Here is a 21,463-nt window from a genome sequence, read left to right on the forward strand (position 1 = left end):
GTGAAGTCGAGCCATCCCTAGGAATGTGCTTCGTGAAGTTGTCCATAAAGACCACTGGCCACTGGCTATCGCTCTCCCTCAGTCACTGCCTCACTGGAACAGCTCCTCAGGCTCCTGGGCTGTTACTGCTCCGCTGGCCCGAGAGCCACTGCAGGGCAGCACGCCAGCCTGTGGTGCCCAGAACCTGTGTGCTTTCTGGTGCACAGACTCCTATGCTAGCCTAAAGCCCCACCCAACTCCAGGTTCAAATGTTTATTCACTTTTTAATTTTTTTTCAAATAATAAAACCCTACAACAATGTTCTGTCTGAATACCAGAAATTAAATTTATTAACAGCTTAAACTGCTTCACCCTCTGAGGGTGACACAGCACCACAGGCAAGTTCAGGCCTATTTATCATCAGGTCACAACACAGAGCAGATACTGACAAACTCTTAGTTGGTGAAGAATGGCAACAGCAGAAAGTGTCAGGTGTTACTTATTCTCCACCAACTAAAAACACATAAAATTGCTGAGGTTAAAAAAAAAAAAAATGTTTTGAACATTTTTAACAAATTCATCCACTAGGCAAATTTTCAAAAAAATAAAAAATGTTGTGTGCAGACCTGCTCTTCTCTTCCTGACCTCCCCTTTTACTTTGCATCACTCTAAGCCAACTGTTAAGTGGTAAATGCTTACTGAGGTCACAGCACCCACAGGATGCAAAACCCAGCCACCACCTGGTTGGCTCCCACCACCTGACCCTGCAGCTTCAAGCACAAATGGCCAATGCCTGCATTCTTAGATCTGGCAAGGAAACAACCAAGGTACTACTACATCACCACCTCCTGCCCTCTGGGGTTTCCTCCTCTGTCCTCTGGGAAGTTTTCTTCCTTGGTACACACTACACACACACACACACACACACACACACACACACGGCTTTAAATAGCCTTCACACACTTATCAACTTCCTAACTTCTGCCTGATCTTGTCTGAACTCCATGCCTGCCTGTAAAGGCCCCTGCCCCTTCCACTAGGATGTCTTAAGAGCCCCATGTCCCAAACCAGCATCCAGGATTTGTGATTCCTACCCCCAGGAGCCCAACTCAGTAACCTGGAATCTTGATTCTTACCTGTCCTTACCCCAGTTCAGGAACTTAGCATTGGTTTGACCCCTAGAAGACATCTGGAATCCATCTACCATGGTAATCTCTGCCCTACCTCCTGAAGGTCCCTCTGCTTCACCTCTTGCCCTTCTCACACCCTTTTACCACAGAACAGCCTGTGAACTGTAATCTCAGGTGACATCTCTGCACAAGCCCAGGGCTGCGTAGGTCCCAGGGACTGGCAGTTAACTGTATAACCGGACAAATGACACTTGTTCCTTAAACAGAGTGTCTGGCTCAATCAGCCTTTCTGCACACAAGAGGCTCTTTCCCTCGCAGAGCGACACTCACCTGTCCAGGAGATACACTCGTCCCCTACTTTCAAGGCTGGCTGGCTCCCTTCTCTCAGGTCCTGACTCAAGTGTTACCTCCTCAGAGGGACCCTCCTTGACCAGCACCTAGGAAGAGCAGATTCTACCCTGCTATTCTATTACAAACCTCCATGTTTTTTTTTCACCAAACTCACCAAAATTTTCAACTGTTGACTTACTAGGGTGACTGCTTAGGGTTTTTCTCTACCACCAGATCACAGGTCTTTGAAAACTTGTTTCTCACTGCCTGTTCACCAGGACCTCCCAGCGAGGAACCGGCAGAGAGCACATGCTCACTAAATACTGGCAGAAAAGTGAACACACCAAACAACAGCTTCCAAAGGGCTACACAGAGTTGTTCATAAATCTGTTTTCTGTTATTATTACTTAAAAAACACAAAGGAGTAAAACACTTATCAAATGTAATTTGTGAAGGGCAGCAACTGTAATTAAACAAACATATCTAGTCGGGAGGCCAATCAACACTTAGGCATCTGGTCTCTGCTAGCACTGAGTATTGTGGAGAACTCACAGCGAAATGCTGGTGCAGCAGCACGTGTCTATGCAGAAGCGGGATCTCCTTCGGAATGGCCATCGTCTTCACTGATCAGAACAATAATGTACATGGCTTACTTTTATTTTTATTATAAAAAAACACATACAAGAGATTTAAGAAATGATGGATATAAGACAAATCAGAACCACGGTGAGTTATTAAACCCATTTTCTCTGTACAAATACTAAAATTCCGAAAGCGGAACATCATCGAATGTGACACACATTATCGCACTGTCCCTATGTACACAGCGAATGGCTCTGGGTGCCTCTGAATCCGTATGTACACGTCTTGACACAGACCCTGCAGTGGACTCGACTTCTCAGTCTCCTTTCCTGGCAGATAGTTAAATAGCTGAAGGGACTTTAGTTTCGGAACGCCTGTGAAGAAAACGCATAAAGGTGAGTTTCGGAGGCTCCCCGTGTTTTCCTCGGATCAGATGCACACTATCCAATGAGAAAAACTTCTCTAGCCCGTTTCCATCTAAGACAGTGGAGAGTTTTCTAGTTCTTTTTTAGCCAATTTAGTTTCTCCTAGTCATTCATTTGAACGCAAAGGCCAGAATTAACTCAGGAACCAAATCAATGTTTTCATATTAAATTCATTATAAAATGCCAGTCAATTTTAAAAAGCGACTAAAAGGGCACTTTCTGCAGCAAAAAGGGCTAAGTTCAAGTTTTTGTTGTTTGACCAAGACACAATAATATAATCCATTTGTCATGTAGTCACAACAGACGTAAGTGATTTAAGTACGTGGTTTAGGGAAACACGGCTGTGTCACTGTGTATTTCTTCTGTCTCCTTGCCACAGCGAGGGCAGCCTCTTCGCATTTTCTCTCTTGCGTCTTTTTTGTGAAACCTCCGTTTGTATTCTGAAAGCCGATTAACCTGCTCATACTCGATAGGTGAAGGCACTTCTCCAGGAGCAGTGTAGCGGGACTTAGCCAAATTCCTGCGCACACAATGCACTGACTTCCTCCAGGGAGCGGACCACTGCAGACGGAACACTGTGAGAGGTCTCCTTGCGCCAGGCTTCCAGGATCTTGGATATTTCTGCTGGATTGCTGGGACTCAAGTCACAAAGGGCATACACAGCTGCTAGCTGTATACCCCATGGTATATCTGAAAAGAATTTTCACATCCATCATCACATAAAAACATGTCCGTTATTCAAATTTTTTATGGTGTAACCTACTGAATATTATTCAGAACACTTTCTACCACAATAAAAACTAAATATAAAACAAGATCCACAATAAAAGAATTAATTTAAGACTTGTCTCCAAGTGGGAAAAATGAAAAAACGCAGCACAGCTCTGAGCAGGGTTCCGGTGCTGGCTGTGTGCCGACAGGGGCTAGCCTGTTCCCGGAGGCACGGGCAGTAGAGCTTCCGCCTTCTCATGTCAGCGTTAGCTAAGCTTCCCAAAGTAGTTCTGGAAGCATCACACTCCCACGTTTACATTTTAACAAAATGTGGATCCCAGAGCATTCATCAAACAAATGACTCCATTAAATATCCACTGAAGTGTTTATAAGGGGACTTTGGAAATGAAAATCATAATGAAATGAGAAAAAATGAAAAACTACCTCTTGTACCATACTTTCACGTACTATATTACAGTAGATGATTATAGCATATAATTATAGATTATAGCTGGGTTACATATTATAGATTATAATTCTCATTTACCATAAGTTCATTTATGAATTATTTAATTAAAATGTATTAAATTTTAGTTAAGGTCTACTTACTGAAATACTTTATTTTAAAAATTTAGGAGTTATTTAATTAAAATTTATTATTAACTATATATTTCAGATTCCTTTTAGTGAGGTGATGTCCAACAGGGCAAAACTGCTATTATTTAAAATAAAAATATAACAAAACCCACACATATAAATGTTAATGCTAAAAACAAAACAGTACTGCAGCTTTAAAATTCCTTCCCCCCTAATCTACAAGGCAATTAGAGCAGCACAGAGTGGGGCTCATAATAACGACTAAAAACAAAAAGTCTCAGAGTAAAACAAATACAGAGATTTAAAACACAATTTTAATAAGCAAATAGGTGTGGCACTAAGTAAAGAGCTGAGGCTCTGGTTCATAGTCAATGCTGAACTTGTAGCTAGACTACACTTTTTAAATTATCCTTATCTCCTCTCCTCATCAATCAGGCCTGAGAGGAGCAGAGCATGATGCCCAGACCCAGTGAGCACAAAGCATGGGTTAGTACAAGAAATGCAAGCGCTTCATAAACAGAAGGGTACCTTCATCCTGGGCATGCTGTATGAACATACCGATGACCGAACTAATATTTTTCACAGCAGAAGGAAACCCTTCTTTCAAACCCAATTGGCCTAAACGACCTGGGGGGAAAAAAATAAAACAAAATATAATCTTTGGTTAAATGTTGATTAACTTTTCATAAGAATTTAAAATTTGTTTTCTTTCATAAAATAATATGTACATTAATTTTAGTGATCCTGAAGTTAAAATGGGTACTTATTCTTAAGTGAAAACAAGTTAAACAGGCAAGGATCAAAAATCAGTAAAGCACAATTTGTCTTTCAGGAGTGAGCAAAATGCTTGGTCATTTTTTATTTACATGTACAGATAACATACAATGTTTTGCTTTTTCACAGTTAAGTTATAATAAATAAGGGGAATTTAGGAGAATGAGTGGTTTCAGTAGGTTCAATGTGAAATGGCTAACTTCTGTTATGTTAAAAGACCAACTCTAAGACTGTGGTCCCATCACACACACTCAGGTATAACCCTCTGCTGCTATAATGTGGCTGTGTAACAGGACTCTCATCGCCACGTGGAACAGCAGCTCTCAAGTGTGGTTTTCAGACCCCCTGGAGTCTTCAAGGTCAAAACTATTTTCACAACAATGCTATGAAGGTTATGTGCCTTCCTATCAGAGCTGAGACACAGACTGACAGTGGAAAAGCAATGGCTGGTCAAGGACCCTCAGCCCCAATCAAGACAGTGGTGTCATGCTACATGGAGGTCACTCTTCATCACCAGAAGCTTGCAGTCAAAAAAAGCCAATGTGCCTTACGAATGTTCTTCAAGAAGCAGTCACAGTCATTCCTATTACATCTAGTCCCCTGGTACACAACCTGTGATGGACGGGAAGTGCCCCTGAAACACTCCCCCTGTACACCAGGCACACTGCTTATCTCCAGAAAAGCACCTGTGCAGATGTTTCATTTGGGAGGGAAACAGGTCTTTTTTATATGAAACACCGAATTTTCACTGAAAAACCAACAAACTACAGCTATTCAAACTGAGGAAGACATTTTCTTAAAAATGAATAAAGTGAGCCTGTCATTGCAAGGAAATTTATTATTGTTCATAATTTTAGAAAAACTTCCACCAGCCATCCTGAGCTGGGGGGTCAGTTCTGATAGTTCTGCAGAGCCTAGAGAGCAGCTTGTCAGAGATGAGGCAAAGAGGAAAAAGAATAGGTAAATTTTAAAAATAAAGATCTGTGATTTGAGGGAGTAAAACCAAATGAGGTTTTTCCTTAGGTCTGATATTAAAGAGTCTACATCTCATTTAAACAATGATTTTAATTTCTGTATATTCAGATTGGAGTAAAACAACACAAAACTAGTTCGCAATTATGGAAGTACATAAAACGATCCTTATTGGGCAAGTATGAAAAAAATAGGGGTGTAAAAAACAGGAGATGGTCTTATTTTAGGAACCAAAAGAGACTATAGTATAATTTATAGTTATTTATGTATCCTGGTGTATATATATGTAAGTATGTATATGTATATAGACTAATATTAGTATCTGAGAAGCAAGAATTCAATTATAAATAAAATGTACTCACATTAACCTTAATCTCTGACAAAGATGGATAAAAACACTAATATATAAAGAAAGAGTGAGTAAAGAGATTGAATTAAGTGCAAAAGTATCTACTCTAAAAGCTACAAAATTAGTTATTATGATGAATTTTCAGTGAACATATATTATTATACACTTATTACCTCACCATGAATATGGTCAAGAAAAAATTTAATCCGAGAGACAACTCACCGATCAGCCTTAGTATCGATGCTATAATAATGTCAGGAATATATGCAATGTTAGCATGTCCTTTTCTGTATTTTATCCACTTATCCATTACAGGCCACAGCTCCTTACTATAAAGTAATAACAATACACATATGTATGAGAGTATGCATTATCTTAAAAATGGTCTGTAAGAACCCAGCCAGTGATGCTATGTGGTTGAGCATCAACCCATGAACCAGGAGGTCACAGTTTGATTCCTGATCCCCAGTAGGTGGCAAAGAGGAGGCAACCGATCAATGACGTTTCTCTCTCATGTTTCTATCTCTCTATCCCTCTCCCTTCCTCTCTGAAATCAATAAAAAAATATATTTTTTTTAAAAAAATGATCTGTAAAAGGTAGATAATTGGTGAACAAGAGGATCTCCTGAAGATGTTACTTTTTAGGTTAAAATGAGGACACTAGAAGCTCACAAACTATCCCACTATCAGGATAAATGTGCACACACTGGCTTAAAAGAGGTTATAAACACCCATTTTACATCTTTATTCTCTGTTTTAACCCTTTTTACAAGATTTTGCATAGAGAAGCTGAACAATGTTCCCAAGCCACAGAACAAGAAGGGAGAAACTGGATTTTCACTTAAACCTTCCAGACGTGTTAACACAGCTCCTGTGTTTCAAATGTCAATAGTTTCTATGGGAAGAGATAGGTTAATAGGCTGTTTTGTAAAAAGAACTAAAACAATGGAAATTAAAAAAAAAACAACACTAGCTGAATTCAGGAAAATTTCTAATCTCAGAAAACAGTGCCAATTCCTCTCTGCTTTCTCTTTTCAAAAAAATGTGTTTACATCTTACATAGCATTTATAGTACTAGGAAAGCTAAATGCAGACACCAAAAGGGAAATGTAAACCAAAAGCATCCCAAATAACACATTCTTAGATAATTATTACTCTTCTAATTTTGGGCTTTCTTTCCACGCACTTCTACATGTGCATGTAAGTTAAAAACAGGGGGAAGTGACTACAGTGCTTAGGAATCAGGGTCTGAAGTCACTCAGGCAGAGATCCTGATATTCAACACTGTGTCTTCACCACTTGCGGGAGGACCTTGAACAAATACCTGTTTGGCATCATCCCTGGTGGTATCCTTTGTCAAATCACTGGGGGACAGAGGAGCCACCTGCCTTCTGGCCTTTCATTCCCATGAAGTCAGGAAGATGAGGCCCAGGTAGGCACTCACACATCATTACACAGAAATAAGGCACTGGATAGACTTCTGTCACTTTCTTAATAAGACTATGAAATACTTCCATGTCAATGTATAAAAATCCATTTATAGCTACTACAGCTACTTTAATATGGCTGTATCTCATTAAATAATTTAATTCCCCACTGCTGACATTTAAATATATAATCTTTCCCTTGGTTAAGGAGGAAAAAAAAATGAGTGAGAGAACAAATTTCCAAAGAATAAATTCCTCCAGTATCTCAAGGATATGGACTATTAATCCTTTGGTGAATCCATTTCAATGTCATAAACTCCTTCAAATCAGCCTTTCTCAGTCAGGGTTCCAAGAAAATTAAGAATTATTACATAACAGAAATTTGACTATTCTTCTCCATTCTTCCAAAGATGGTATATAGCGAGTGCCAGAATTCTAGATGCACAAGAAAAGGTAATTCCTTACTTATTTCTCTCCTGAAACCCCAGGTGAGATGAACTGCTAACCTGGAATTTTGAATATTTCTATTCCATGTGGGGTTCTCCAGAGTATTTGTATATTAAAATAATGGTCATTATGTTCCATTCTACAAATATTTGTTGAGCATATCCCTTACATGGGCACCATCCTACATGCTGGAGCATGCCAGTGAACCAAAGGGTCTCTGCCATGTGTCATTTCTCCTTGGGAGAGACAGGAATAACAGACTATAATGAAAAGTAGTGACAGGTACTTGCACAAAAAAATAAAGCAAGGAGATATGATAGTGATACAAGTACTTTAAGGGTAGTTTTATTAACTCTTACGCAAATCAAAATGTCACTTGTAAATGCTGCAGCCACCTTAAACAGTAAAAATTATTCAAACCATAATTCAGCAATCATTCAACACATTAGCCTATTAACAGTGGTCGGCAAACTGCAGCTCGGCAAACCGCGGCTCGCGAGCCACATGAGGCTCTTTGGCCCCTTGAGTGTGGCTCTTCCACAAAATACCATGTGCGGGTGCGCACGTACAGTGCGATTGAAACTTCGTGGCCCATGCGCAGAAGTCGGTATTTTGTGGAAGAGCCGGAAATTGAGGCCTAAATGGCAAAAGCTGGAATAAAGTTTATTCAAATAAGTATTTTAGAATGAAGCACACAGGCTATTAATATCATGGCATTATATGCTAATAAATAGAGTAAGCAGTATTGCTATAGAAAAAAATTAGAAAACCAGTCAGCAATGTAATAAAATAATAACTGTGTATTCCAGCTAACACAAAGAGTTTAAAAAGAGGGAAGGAACCTCTAGAGCAGGGGTGGGCAAACTTTGTGACTCGAGGGCCACAATGGGTTCTTAAACTGGACCGGAGGGCCGGAACAAAAGCATGGATGGAGTGTTTGTGTGAACTAATATACAAAGTAAACATCATTACATAAAAGGGTACGGTCTTTTATTTTTTTAGTTTTATTCATTTCAAACGGGCCGGATCCGGCCCGCGGGCCGTAGTTTGCCCACGGCTGCTCTAGAGCCTTCCTTCATTCCGTGCCGCCCCTGGTGGTCAGTGCACGTCATAGCGAGCGATCAAACTCCTGGTCTCCCGGTTTAACTCTCGAGTGGAGACTGTGCATATTAGCCTTTTACGTATATATAAGAATTACTCAATTTTATTGTAAGTTACAAAAGAGCCCTGTACCTTATAATGTTATCATGTGTCCAAATCCATTTCTGATGGCAACAGAGAAGATCAATGGCAAATATGTATTCCCAAGTGTTATCACTTAGGTCTTCACCAAATTTTTCACTGGACTGAAATTCTGTTTTTGGACATAACTGTATGGTCAAAAGCAGCTTAGAAACCATGAAGCCAACATCTGCAGGAGCATTCTAGCAAACAAAAACATAAAATTTAGAGTTCAAGTAAAACAACACATCTTATAAGTAGCCTCAAAGAGTAAAACAAGCGTCAATTAACCATTTAGTTTTAAAAGACACCTTCTGAAAGTTGTATTTTGAATAAGGAATTAGGTTTATCTCAGTTATGGCACATGTCCTAAAATAATGCTAGAATGGTAGTTGGTAGGCCAGATAAAAAGCTCTAAGCAGGATGCAGAATCCAGACAGGCAGAAAAGAGACAAGATGCAATCCAGACTGTAATGCAAATTTTCATTAACTCTAATCAGAGATTTAAAGTTATTATAATAAAACATTTAAGCTTTAAATACTATAAATTCTGTCATTTTTCTGACTCTAGTTTCCTTCTTCCAGAAATTCACAAAATTGAATCAGATAGTACTAGCCACTATTTCACACCTGTGCATGGTTTTTAGTATTTATCCAAGTTTTTGCATGCATTGGTAGTCTGAATGCTCCTTTTTGTTGCTGAGTAGTAATCCATTATCTAGGTATAGCACAGTTTATCCATGCACCCTATAGCTTTAGACTATAGTTAACTAGAGGCCTGGTGCACAAAATTCATGCACTTCGGGGGGTGGGGGGGGAGGAGTCCCTCAGCCTGGCCTGCACTCTCTCGCAGTCTGGGAGCCCTTGGGGATGTCTGACTGCCAGCTTAGGCCCGCTTCCCGCTGGGAGTCGGACATCCTTAATGCTGCTGCTGTGAGAGGCTCCTGCCACCGCCGCTGTGCTCACCAGCCATGAGCCTGGCTTCTGGCTGAACGGCGCTCCCCCTGGGGAGCATTAAGCATCTGCCCCCAGGGGGTCAGTGCATGTCATAGTGATTGGTCAACTGTCTGCCCCGTGGTGGTCAGTGCACATCATAGCAACTGGTCAATCGGTTGACTATCTGCCCCCTGGTAGTCAGTGCACATCATAGCAAGTGGTTGAGTGGTCTTAGCATATCATTAGCATACTACACTTTGATTGGTTGAACGGACGACCAGACACTTAGCATATTAGGCTTTTATTACATAGGATGATGCTATGGGCATCTGTACACAAGTGTTTGTGTAGACATAAATTTGACTTCTCTTGGGTAAATACCATAGCAGATTTATAATTGTTTTCTTGAGTAATTTTTTTTTACTAGGGTTTATTATGAAAAATGAACAGAGCACTTCCAATCTTTTATTTCTGAAAAAGTCTGGGATTATCTGGCTCTATAAAGATAAGGCAAAGTACAAGTGGAACCTACACATGATTTTTGTATAGTACATTCTTAATCATCTTCTCAACCTCTTTTATGATCATTGAAACAACAGGTTTAATCAAGTGTTCCACTCCTAAAACCAATTTTGGTCAGTTTTATTTTGCTAAGAAATCATTCTAGTTTTCCAAATCTGTTGCTCTTGATTGTAAGTAGTAGTCTTCTTGGTCATTATCCTATAAATGTAGATACATCTTTATCCTCAGCCAAATTCTTGGATATTTTTGGCTTTTCTCTTTTTTTCATGAATCTGAACTGAGTTATCAGTCTTATTTGTATTTTTAAAGACAATGCTTTCCTTTTGTGTTTTTTGTTTTCTACTTGATTACTTGTATTACCTTAAACTATATTTTTTCTAGATTCTGTCACAGACTTAATTTTTAAGATGATAACCAGCCAACTTTATTTATTTGCTTAATAATAAAGACATTTAAACTACTTTAATGACTACAGGTTTTCTAAAACCAGAGAACTTTGTTATGAAAAATTTCCTTAACAATGACATTTGAAAGACCATGAATTTACTGTTGAGTTTCTATTTGTTCCCAATTTGTCCAGGGCTGTTTAAATTTCCAAGTCACTTTTATGGAATTTTTCTGAAATCTTTGAATTAATTATGTCCAATTTTATTGATTACCAGAGAATTGTGTATGTAGAATCTTTACTTTTTAAATATTAAAGTTTTCATGTGGCCCAAATCATGACTAGTTTTAAAAATGCCACATTTACAAAATATGAAAAAACGCAAATTCTTCATTCAAGTTTACCTTTTATATTATTGAATTCCACTATGTCTCTACTGATTTTTGTCTATCAGATCTGTTGAAATCTGTAAGAGAATTTGGAAGTCTTGTACTTTAATAGTATTTTCCCCACAAGTATTCCTCATATTTTATAGCTTTGACTTTATATTTGTATTTAATCTGATACAGGGTAAATACATTTACTAAAATTCTATCTTCTTTATAAATAATGTCTCTTCTTATCAAATCATCTCATCTGGCTTCATCCCAAATGGCCAAAGGAGAAGGCTCCTTTACACACATGGAGGTTGACACAGGAGCCAAGTGGCCCTATAGGCAGCCTGGGAGAGTGGCCTTTTTCTTTGCTCTTTTTAAGAAAATAGAATCTAATAAATATTAATATCAAAAACTACTAAAACACCAACCTAGATACTATATTATAAAGAAAATAATAAAGTAATAGAAATTCCATCAACTAGAAAAAAATATAGAATATAAGATTCAGAAAAATCTTAACAGGAAAAAGTTGAGATAATTTTTTCATCTTTCTTAGTACATACTGTAGAAATAAATTATTTATAGCTCTCCTTGGAGCCCTTACACATATGCATAATCTCATCAGTCATAAATTAGTGCACAAAATAAACTGTTAAATTAACACAATACACAGGTCTATAATTCTTCCCAAAGGGTCACATACATACTTAATGAACAACATTAAAAAAAAAAAAAGCTTAGGCTAAAATGACATTTTAAAGGATCTAAGGCACAGAATATATTATCTCTAAAAGGACTATCAGCTAATAGAAAACCAAACAACAACATTTATGTGAGATCTACAAAGTATGATATTACAAGAAGTAAAAATAAACCTCACCTTTTCCCAGTTGAGATAAGCTCTTAAACAGTTCAGAACCTCTCCTTTAGCACGTTGCCTGGCAACTAGCTGCATTGCCTTATTAATCACTGATTGAGAGATAAATATATCATGCCACATATTTGCAATGAACAAAGTCAATTTTTCTGACTCTGGAAAATCTGTAAAAAATAAAATAAGATAATAAACCTTATGACTGATCAAATGAATAAATAACTAAGAGTAAATGTTAGTAATTTCACTTGAACCTTGCAAGGCCTCGTACCCACTGAGGCCCAGCCTCAGTTATTTAAAAATCTGCTTCTCTCTTCTTTTTCCCCCATCCCCTTGGCAAACTTTCTTTAAATTTGAAATATAATACATGGATATATATACCACTGTTGAAAAGAGAAATAAACTCTAAAACATGAAGACAAGGCAATCACCCTTTCTCCAGCCTGCCCCAGTCCCAGAGCCCTTCTAATTGGCTAGTGTCATTTCAGGCTATTTTTTGTATGCATTTACAAGAGAACACCCCTGTAGAACACAAAAAGCAATTGGTGCTGAAAATATTTTTTTTTTTTTAAATTATGGATGATAATCCTTTGTTGTAAATAACTTTTTCCACACTGTGGCTTGTCCTTTGTTCAATTAACTTAAATGAGGTACTGCTAAAATACAATAATATACACTCTTTTAAAGCAGACAGTTGGATGAATTTTGATAAATGAATACATCCATGTAACCTTCACCAGTCAATATATAGAACATTGCCATCATGCCAAATTCCCAGGGTTTGAGCCTTTCCAATGAATCACTTCACCTCAAAACCAGACAACACAGATCTGCTTGCTGTCACTTTAAATGTTTGCCTAATTTACATGGAGCACATGTACCCTTTCTGTCTGACTTCCTCTCAGTATAATGTTTCTGGGATTCATCCACCCTGTTCTATGCATCAGTAGCCCACTCCTTTTTTCAGGGGGAGTAGTATGCCACTGCTCATAATCATGCTTGCTTTTCATCACCTACTGATGGACATGTTTCCAGTTATGGGATATTATAAGTGAAGGCACTGTGAATATCTGTGTACTGGTTCATGCAAAGATATGTCTCTATTTCTGTTGGGTAAGTACCTAAGAGTGACGTTTCTATGTCCTATGATAAACTAATGATTTAATTTTATAAGAAACTATCAAAATTGTTTTGCAATTTGGTTGCAGCCAGTTCAACATGAAGATTTTTATTCTGTTTGATGTGAAGCCACATCTTTTTGATTCTCTGTTCTACTTGTGAACAGCCTCATTCACAATTCTAGAAGTGATGGATACATTCAATTATCCTGATTTGTAAGCCCAGAAGCATTATGGTAATAAAAGATTATAAGTCTTTGCAATTTAGATAAGACTTTCTAATATATTGCATTGCATTTGTATATCATTTTACTATTTAAAAATGTCTCCACCAACGATATGATATAATGAAGAATGACTCCTAATCTGATCATCAGTAGAGATTGAAGAAATAGTAGTAAAGGGAAAAGAGAATCAAAGGACAGTCCTCCTTTCCTCTTCTCTGATATTCTTCATGAGCTTATGAATCCATCTCATATTCCTGTCCTTTCCAGCTGATGACACAGTAATGTACTTTACCATTGACTTTAAATCATTCCCTTATCTTGTGTCAACTAGATCTGATTCTAAAGTAGTTGCACAAGGAATGAAACAAATACACAGTAATGAGAGACCATGTATCCTATGTAAGTGAAATGCTGATTTAAGTAAGTTCAAGTCACAGGAATTCTCCTACTGAAAACCAGGGATGGACAGGTATACCTAAGGCTCTACATGCCCTCTGGTAAATGTATAAATCATTACACAATTTTTAAAAAATACACAGCAATTGCTCAGCTAAAAATATAGAACCAAATATAATGAGGTAAACACACAATATATTTTCAATACAAAAAAAGCTGTCATGTGGAACATACCTTCCTTAAGTAGGCTGTAGCAGAACAAGCGAGCTCTTTCCAAGTCTCCAAGTTGCCGACAAATACCCACATACACTCTACAGAGTGCATGAATATAATTGTGCTCCAGAGATATCTTCTGAAGTTTTAGTTCTGAGAGAATAGAGTGAAGCAAGCACTCCGCTAAATGCTGAGGTGGAGAAAAAAAAAAATCAAAAGGCAATGTACGATATTTATCTTTAGCCTATGAAAGAAAACCTAAGTTGCAAAATTTAGCATCTATTGGAAAAATAACACACAGGCACTATCAGAAGGTAGAAGAGGGTATTAACCAGTAACGACCTGCTTAGCAGGTAAGCCAAGGGCTCTGGGGGATGGATAAGTTCACACCTGTCAGCTGCCTGTGGTCAGCAGTGCTACAGGTGCTAGAGGCAAATCTGAGCACACCTGGCTGCCTGCTGTCACTCCCACCAATTATAGTGTCTTGGTGTTTGCTACAATTTGTGTGTGTGCATGTATTAAGCCCAATCTATCCTATTCCCTTCTTGTTTTCTCAACTCCATTGTACTCTACACATTTACCCTGTTCAGATCTTTAAATATGAAGTAACATTTTCTTGCTCAGTAAGAAAAGCATTAAGTAATTTGACATATCTATTTGAAAATAAACATCTTTTCAAAATTATTTAGTGTTCTGTATGCTTTCTGGAAGTAAACAATCTAAGAAAAATATTTATACCATTATGAATCGGAGACTGTGCAGATAACCAGTAACGTATGAGTGCATGGTACTGGAAGTCATCCACACAAGGTGTCAATATGGGCATTTAGAAAATATAAGCCTGTTACAGTCCTAATAAACTGTAGATGTGCACAACCCTCATCTTGAAACTGAATACCTGCTGTTTGACTTGCGACATACATTGAGAAGAGGAAACCAAGCCCACAGGCTGTCTTTCTGAAAGACTATCAAACTCTCAAATGTGTACATAATACTATTTACAGAAAAAAAAGGCTCTATTATGTGATAAGCATTTGATGCTTTCAAGCAAATAATTTCGAGCCTGTAAACATGTCAGATTCTATGGGACACATGCAATTTTAGTTCTTACAGAATACTTTAAAATTTTAAGTTATTTGATGAACACAAATGACCAAATCTCTAGTGTCTTATCTCAAATGCATAGAATGGTGGCTAGACATACAGTATAGGCCTGTTTGTATGGATAACTGTTCATTTCTGAACTAAAAGCTCTGTTGGGGTCATCTGCCACCTTGACAGCCTGTCCCTGATGAGCAACTCCTAAACTCTCAGATACAGCTGCCACCTACCTTCTTTGTTGTGCTGAAATCATAAACAACTTCTTTCTCTTGATCTCTCATTACAGGCTTTTTGGAGATATTCCCCACATATACATGACTCCGAATGACAGGCAACAGGTCAAAGGAGGACTCTGCAATCTTCTTCAGAGCATCAGCTATGGCTTTATCATGGGACTCCACAGTTTCTTTGGGGTTCAGAGGCAACTGTGAAACCATACTGGCAGCTGGAACAGAACTTGATTCCTCATCTGTCACTGTGACTTCAACTTGAGGGAGGTTCCTGCGGGGGTGTTTGACTCCTTCTGGAGCGGGGCTCGAGGTTTCTGGTTCCGGGGACCCGCTATCCAGGCGCAGTCTTTTAGCACTCCTCGGTGTACATGATGACAATGTCCTTTTCCCACCTGAATTTTGTTGGGGCCCCAAATCTCTTGATTTATCCTGGTTACAGTCACCACCAGAGCTGCCCCCTGCTTTGACAAAGGCGGTTGACATGGAAGTGATTGCTTTGAAGCCTGTTATAGCACTGACCGGCCCTGGTAAATTCTGACGGTCACCAGGTGGCCCTCGCGTGAGCTGAATATTCCCTTTGAGGATGTTGAGAGTGCGGGCCCTGGCAGATAACTCTGGGTACATGGTGTCAAGAATTTTAACAGAATTTTCCTGCGGACCAGTCACAGCAGTGTGGGTTGACGCACAGGGGGGCAGTCTGCCAGGCACAGGAAGAGCATGCTTTGGGGTGGTAGCACAAAACTGCAAAGGAGATGATAATATCCTCTCCCCAGCAGGTACAGCAGATGGAGACATAGATGTGCATGAAGGGGAGGCATGTGCTGGATCTTCCAGCAAAGGAGACATCATGGGTGGCACTGGGATCTCACATGATGGAGAAAGCTGGACAACAGGAGAGGTGGGTGAGGAGGGACTGGAACTTGATATCAGAGGAGAAACTGGGTGTGATGTCCTTGGAGGCGTGGCAATCAAAGGAGCAAGCAGGGGTGGCAAAGGGGGCCCCACCTCCTGCCGTATTTTACTCAGAGTGTCAGCAGAACAATCTGTAGGGGTAGAGGTGTCAGCATTGGCCAGAATGGTTTGAGTTTGAGGTCTCTGGGTTTTTGTGCTACCTCTGTCCCCTGAAGATGACTGAGAAACTTCACCTGGATTAGTTTCAACTCTGCCTGGTGCTGAAGTCTTTACTAGTTTGGTTGACTGGTCTTTGTTTGAAATCTTTGATCGATTCTTGTTTTTGTCAATTGGCTCCAGTTTTGAGTTATAATATGTGTGATCCGATGCAACAATCTGAGACTCAAAATCATAAATTTCAGAACTTATCCTTACACTAGGTTTCACAGGTCTGTTCCGTAAACGACTTTTATCAAAGTTAGAACTCTGACCACTGCTGGAAATATCCTCTTGGGTGCATGGAAGATTACTATCACAGGGGGGCTCCTGAAATGGAGAGCCAGGGTGGCTGGTCTCAGGGGACTTCTCCGCAGAAATAACAGAAATGAAGCCAGCTCCTGGCTCTTCTTCAACTGGGGAAGCAGGGATGTCTCCAGGGGTGTCACAGAGGATAACCTGGTCCACATTTGGCATGAGTGGTACCCCACTTATGATGGTCCAGTTGTCCCCCTTTTCAATGACTAGATCTTGGTCCTTATTTATAACTTTGGAAGTTACTGTAGATATCTGACATTGAAATGTCCTTTCTGCCTCCTCACAACCAGCACTGTGCTCAGCTGTCTGCTCGTCTCCTGAATAACAACTCTGGGTTGGGGGCTCTGCTGGTTGTGGCAGGACTTCGTCCCCACTGTCAATCAGTCTGGTCACATCTGAGTTACCCTCAGGTCTGTCTTGAGTGTTTTCAATAGATTCCCCATTAGTGGGAGAACTGCCCTTAGCATCCAAACCAGCTGCTGAAGGGGATGGATCTGAAGGGTGCAACAAGGAGCCACTTGTTTGCTGAGGTGAGACTTGTTCTTTTATGGGTTCGGTTGTTAGGCTGTCATGTATACTGAAGAGCAGTAAATTACTAGCATCTTTTCCATCTGAGTCCTCACAGTTGGACTGAAGTTCCTGCCCAATCTTGGTGAGCACCTCAGACAACGTTTCCAAAGAACACTGAGTGAGCTGACTCGCGTCCTTTAAAGGACAATCATCTTCCTCTGATTCAATCCACTCTTCACAGGTTTTGAGTGTTTCTTCTTCACAGACTTGCTTTCTGTACTTTTCTCCTGATATTTCATTTTGCTTTAATTCTTTGTTCATTTCTTCATTTAGAGTTTCTTTGCTAGAATATTCAGGAACAGAGTCCCCTGAACTATAATCTTTCAACTGACAACTTTCAAGAAACATAACAACTTCTGACGTAGAAAGTCTATCTATCTCAGAGAGAGTACTGATGTTGAAGTCCTGTAGCGCTGAGGTCAGACAGCCCACCTCTGTGGAAGGCCTTGTCTCGGCAGCACCAGCATCCGCAGTTCCTACATCTCTGGAGGCCTCGGCAGCATCCTGTTGCTGTTTACCCATCACGGCTTCAGGCTCATTTTCACCCTCACTGCAGCTAGGGGCCTCACTCTCCTCCACCTCAGTATCACCACCCGCAACCTCCCGAATGCCTGTGTAACAGTACAGAGGACCAGAAAGGCTACTTTGGGGAACACCATCTGTTTCTTCATCTTTTCTGCCAATCGCTGGTAAAAAGGCAGTAGTATCTGTCGGGCCCAGACCTTCAGGAGCACAGCCAGGAGTTGGTGATGGCTGCTCCAGAGGCTCCTCCAGGCTTTGCTCTACACTAGGAGAGTCCTTTGAAATGGCCAGGGCTTCATCACCAGATGTGACTGGGTCTCCAGAGGATATTTCTTTAATAGGAAAATCTTCTGACGCTGCCATTTCTGTGGCTGGAGGAAGTTTATCTGCACCCAACCCAGATGAGTCCAAATCTGTGGCATTTTGACATGGACACTGCTCCTGCAGCTCTGCCTGCACGGAGGGTTCCATCATGTTTTGGTTTGAGACTGTGATGTTTTCAGAAAAGAAAGATAACTTACTATTTTTGGAACAATGAGAATTTTCTACTGGTAAAGAACCACCTGAAGAATCAAAATCTAGTTTTCTACAAGAGGTGGAACCTTCTGGTGAAGTCTCTTTTGTAGCAGCCACCTCCTTGATGTTCTGGGCCACCTCCTTGCTATTCTGGGTTGTCTCCTCTTTATCTGCACATCTTGCTATAGATGACACATTATCAACATTTTCTGTTGCTGAGGCAGGTTCATTCCTATGTAGTCTCAAAGGTTCCAATCTAGCACCCTGCATCATTTCAGGCCTCGTTTGCTTGGTTATAACTGACACTTGGTTAGGCAACAATGATGTTGACTCTCTATTTTCTATGGATGGCATTGCCTTTGGTAACTGATTGTTGGTCTCTTGTTGATGTTCTGATTTAGCTATCAGCATTTCTTCACCACCTCTCCTTAACAGATTACTATGGTGCCAAGAAGTGCTTTTAACAAAACCACTCTTGATCAAGCCAGACTGAGACTCTACCAATGCTGTGAAATCTGACTGACTTGTGAGCTCAGCTCCTGGACCTTGGCTTTCACACTGTCCACCTTTCACAGCTTTCATGAATACTGACTGAGGAAGGGCACACACTTTGGTCATATCTTTCACAACTTTTGTACATTCTACCCCACTGCTACTCTGATCATGAAAATCAGATGCTCCCAATTCAGGGTTCAGAGCATGCAAGCTATCCTCTGGGTTGTTTGCTCCTGAAGAACATTCTGATGGCTCAGACTGCAGACCTGACATGTTTGAAGTTCTAGCTAACTTCTGTTCTGAATGACGCACTTCAGTAGGGATTACTTCAGAAGGAACATGAGTATCATGACCACCCTTCAACCCAGAGGAAAACTGGGGATTACTGTGGACAGATAATGCTCCCGAGGTAGAAGAGGAAGAAAATTTGGCTTCAACATCAAGCTCTGATGCATCTATTACATCATCTGCATCTTCTTCAGGTTCAGATGATTCTCCTAAAGCAAACCCTGGCATGTCTTCTCTTTCCTTTTCCAATTCTCCAGAGAGTCCCTGAAGATGATCAGAAACTGATGTGCAATCTGCTTCACAAGTGGTTTCATCAGTTGGTGTCCACTTAGTAAAGCTTGATTTGGATGATCCAATATTCCTGGATAATGGGGTTTTTCCTTCAGATCTCATGAGTTCATTTAATGGTCTCTTGGCAATGGGAGAATAACACATGTCTACCTTCCCAAGGGCTGCTTCCTTCCCTTGTGCTATGCCACCAGACAACTTCTCAACACTCTCAATTCCGATGGGTTTACAAAGTGTTCCCTCAGCTTGCATCGACATATCTATTTCCCTAACCTCTCCTGGTCTTTTTGCCTCACCTAAAATGTCTCTTTTTCTACTTCTCATGAATTGAGATGGCACTGCCCAGTGTTTTTCACGAGCTAAGGAGAATGTGGTTGAAGGTTCTCTCAGTGATGCTGTAAATGCCTCAAACCCAACAGTTGTCACTTCATTTACTTTCAATGTGTTTGGAGCTTGGGTGGCTTCATGCGATTTGAGTTTTTCCTCACATGTACCACTTCCTTTATTTTTTCTGGATGAGCCAAAACAATCCTGTGCCTCAGGTGTATCATCTTCTGAAATATACTCAGAACTTCCATGTGGGGCTGAGTCACTATCACTGGAATCTGTATATTCTCCAAAGTAGGTTTCCTTAAAATAAATGAGTTATACTAGTAAGTTAATTACATACCAATTCAACCAACTAAAATATCAAATAAATGCATTAAAAAAAACACAAAGTAAATCCTTCCTGAAGAACCTTTTAGAACACATAGGAGGACAAGTGGTTTACTCTCTGGAATCGCTCTAATAGCTATAAGGTGGGAAAGTCTCAATCACAAGTATGGCACTGCTCTGCCCTTTTCTAAAAGAAGCCCACCTCTCCCCAGAGCTACCCTCACTCACACCTTTTCTCCCATAACAGTTTCTTCCAAGTTCCAGTCCACACATGGCCTAGTGTACAATTTGTTCTCCTAACCTCCAAACACTCCTAATTCTCAACTCCTTCCCCATTTTCTGGCCAAAAAAGCTTCTGAGTCTGGCTACACAACCCTCTCTTTTCTTCCACTTCCCAGTCACTCCTCCAGAAATGTCTGACTCCAGCCCAGAGCATCAAATGGGCCATCACTCTGGGTGACTACTCATGGACAACTCTCGCCACACACTTCCTTACAAGTGCTATACCTTGGATGTTGTTATTACCCAGACCTGCTCCACCTCTTGCCCTTCAACAGTGTATGCAGTGACAACTCTCCCTCCCACCCAGCCTATCTCTACCTCTGCTCCAGAAACCCTGCTTGACCCTCAACTAGCCCCCTCTTTTGCTAACTGCCTTCACACGTGATCCACCAAGTAAGCAAATTTATTGACCACCTGGCCTTCCTGTTCTGTAAGGAAAAAGGCAGTCTGGGGAAGACTAGACACTGCTAACAGAAACACTCCTACTAAAAGAATCCTTTCTTCCCCCGAGCTGGAATACCGTCATCTGGTTTTCCTCCACTGTCTGGGCACTTGTTTTTGATCTTTCTTTCCTCTTCCCCTTTTCTGCTTGGTCACATATGTATTGACAGTTTCCCAGAGTCTCTCTGGGACTCCATCCTGATGCATCTTGAATGCCTGTGTCTCACCCCCGCCTCCCTTCGAGTACCATGCCCAGAGATCTAAAATGCACATTGTATATGTCGACCTGGAAATTCCACACGCACCTAATATCTAACATTTTACACATTACCTCGCCCAAGTAGGGCTTCTTCTTACATTTGCTATTTTCCAACATCCTTGACTCCTCCATCTCTCCTAACCACCAGAAAGAAAATCTCACCAAAGGCTGCTCATACATCCTCATAACATTTTCCAAACCGGTCCCACCTCATTAACCACAATGCCACTACTGGGTTAAGGTATCAAGAATTAAGGAAACTGCTGATTTACTGGTCTCCCTATGTATGATCTTGTCCCTTTCCTGACCATCCCCACCCGCTACCCATTCATACAGTGACTAAACCAAACCTTTCAAAAGAAATTTTATCATCAGGTTCACTTCTTTGGATCCATCA

At 40.2% G+C, this 21,463-nt stretch overlaps 1 protein-coding gene across 1 annotated transcript in view; it reads right to left on the minus strand.

Moving 5' to 3' along the window:
• Nucleotides 1-275: 275 nt before the first annotated feature.
• Nucleotides 276-21,463, minus strand: part of ICE1 (interactor of little elongation complex ELL subunit 1) — a 55,452-nt gene continuing 34,264 nt past the window's right edge. The window contains exons 13-19 of the mRNA XM_081089714.1: nucleotides 15,324-20,057; nucleotides 14,014-14,182; nucleotides 12,045-12,205; nucleotides 8,957-9,147; nucleotides 6,072-6,178; nucleotides 4,283-4,381; nucleotides 276-3,136 (exon numbers count right to left, since the gene is read on the minus strand). Coding sequence (XP_080945840.1) covers nucleotides 2,955-3,136; nucleotides 4,283-4,381; nucleotides 6,072-6,178; nucleotides 8,957-9,147; nucleotides 12,045-12,205; nucleotides 14,014-14,182; nucleotides 15,324-20,057 — 5,643 coding nt within the window. The 3' untranslated portion in view covers nucleotides 276-2,954. The remainder of the gene's footprint in view (nucleotides 3,137-4,282; nucleotides 4,382-6,071; nucleotides 6,179-8,956; nucleotides 9,148-12,044; nucleotides 12,206-14,013; nucleotides 14,183-15,323; nucleotides 20,058-21,463) is intronic.

Source organism: Myotis nattereri, assembly GCF_964212035.1.
Source record: "Myotis nattereri genome assembly, chromosome: 4".
Taxonomy (NCBI): domain Eukaryota; kingdom Metazoa; phylum Chordata; class Mammalia; order Chiroptera; family Vespertilionidae; genus Myotis; species Myotis nattereri.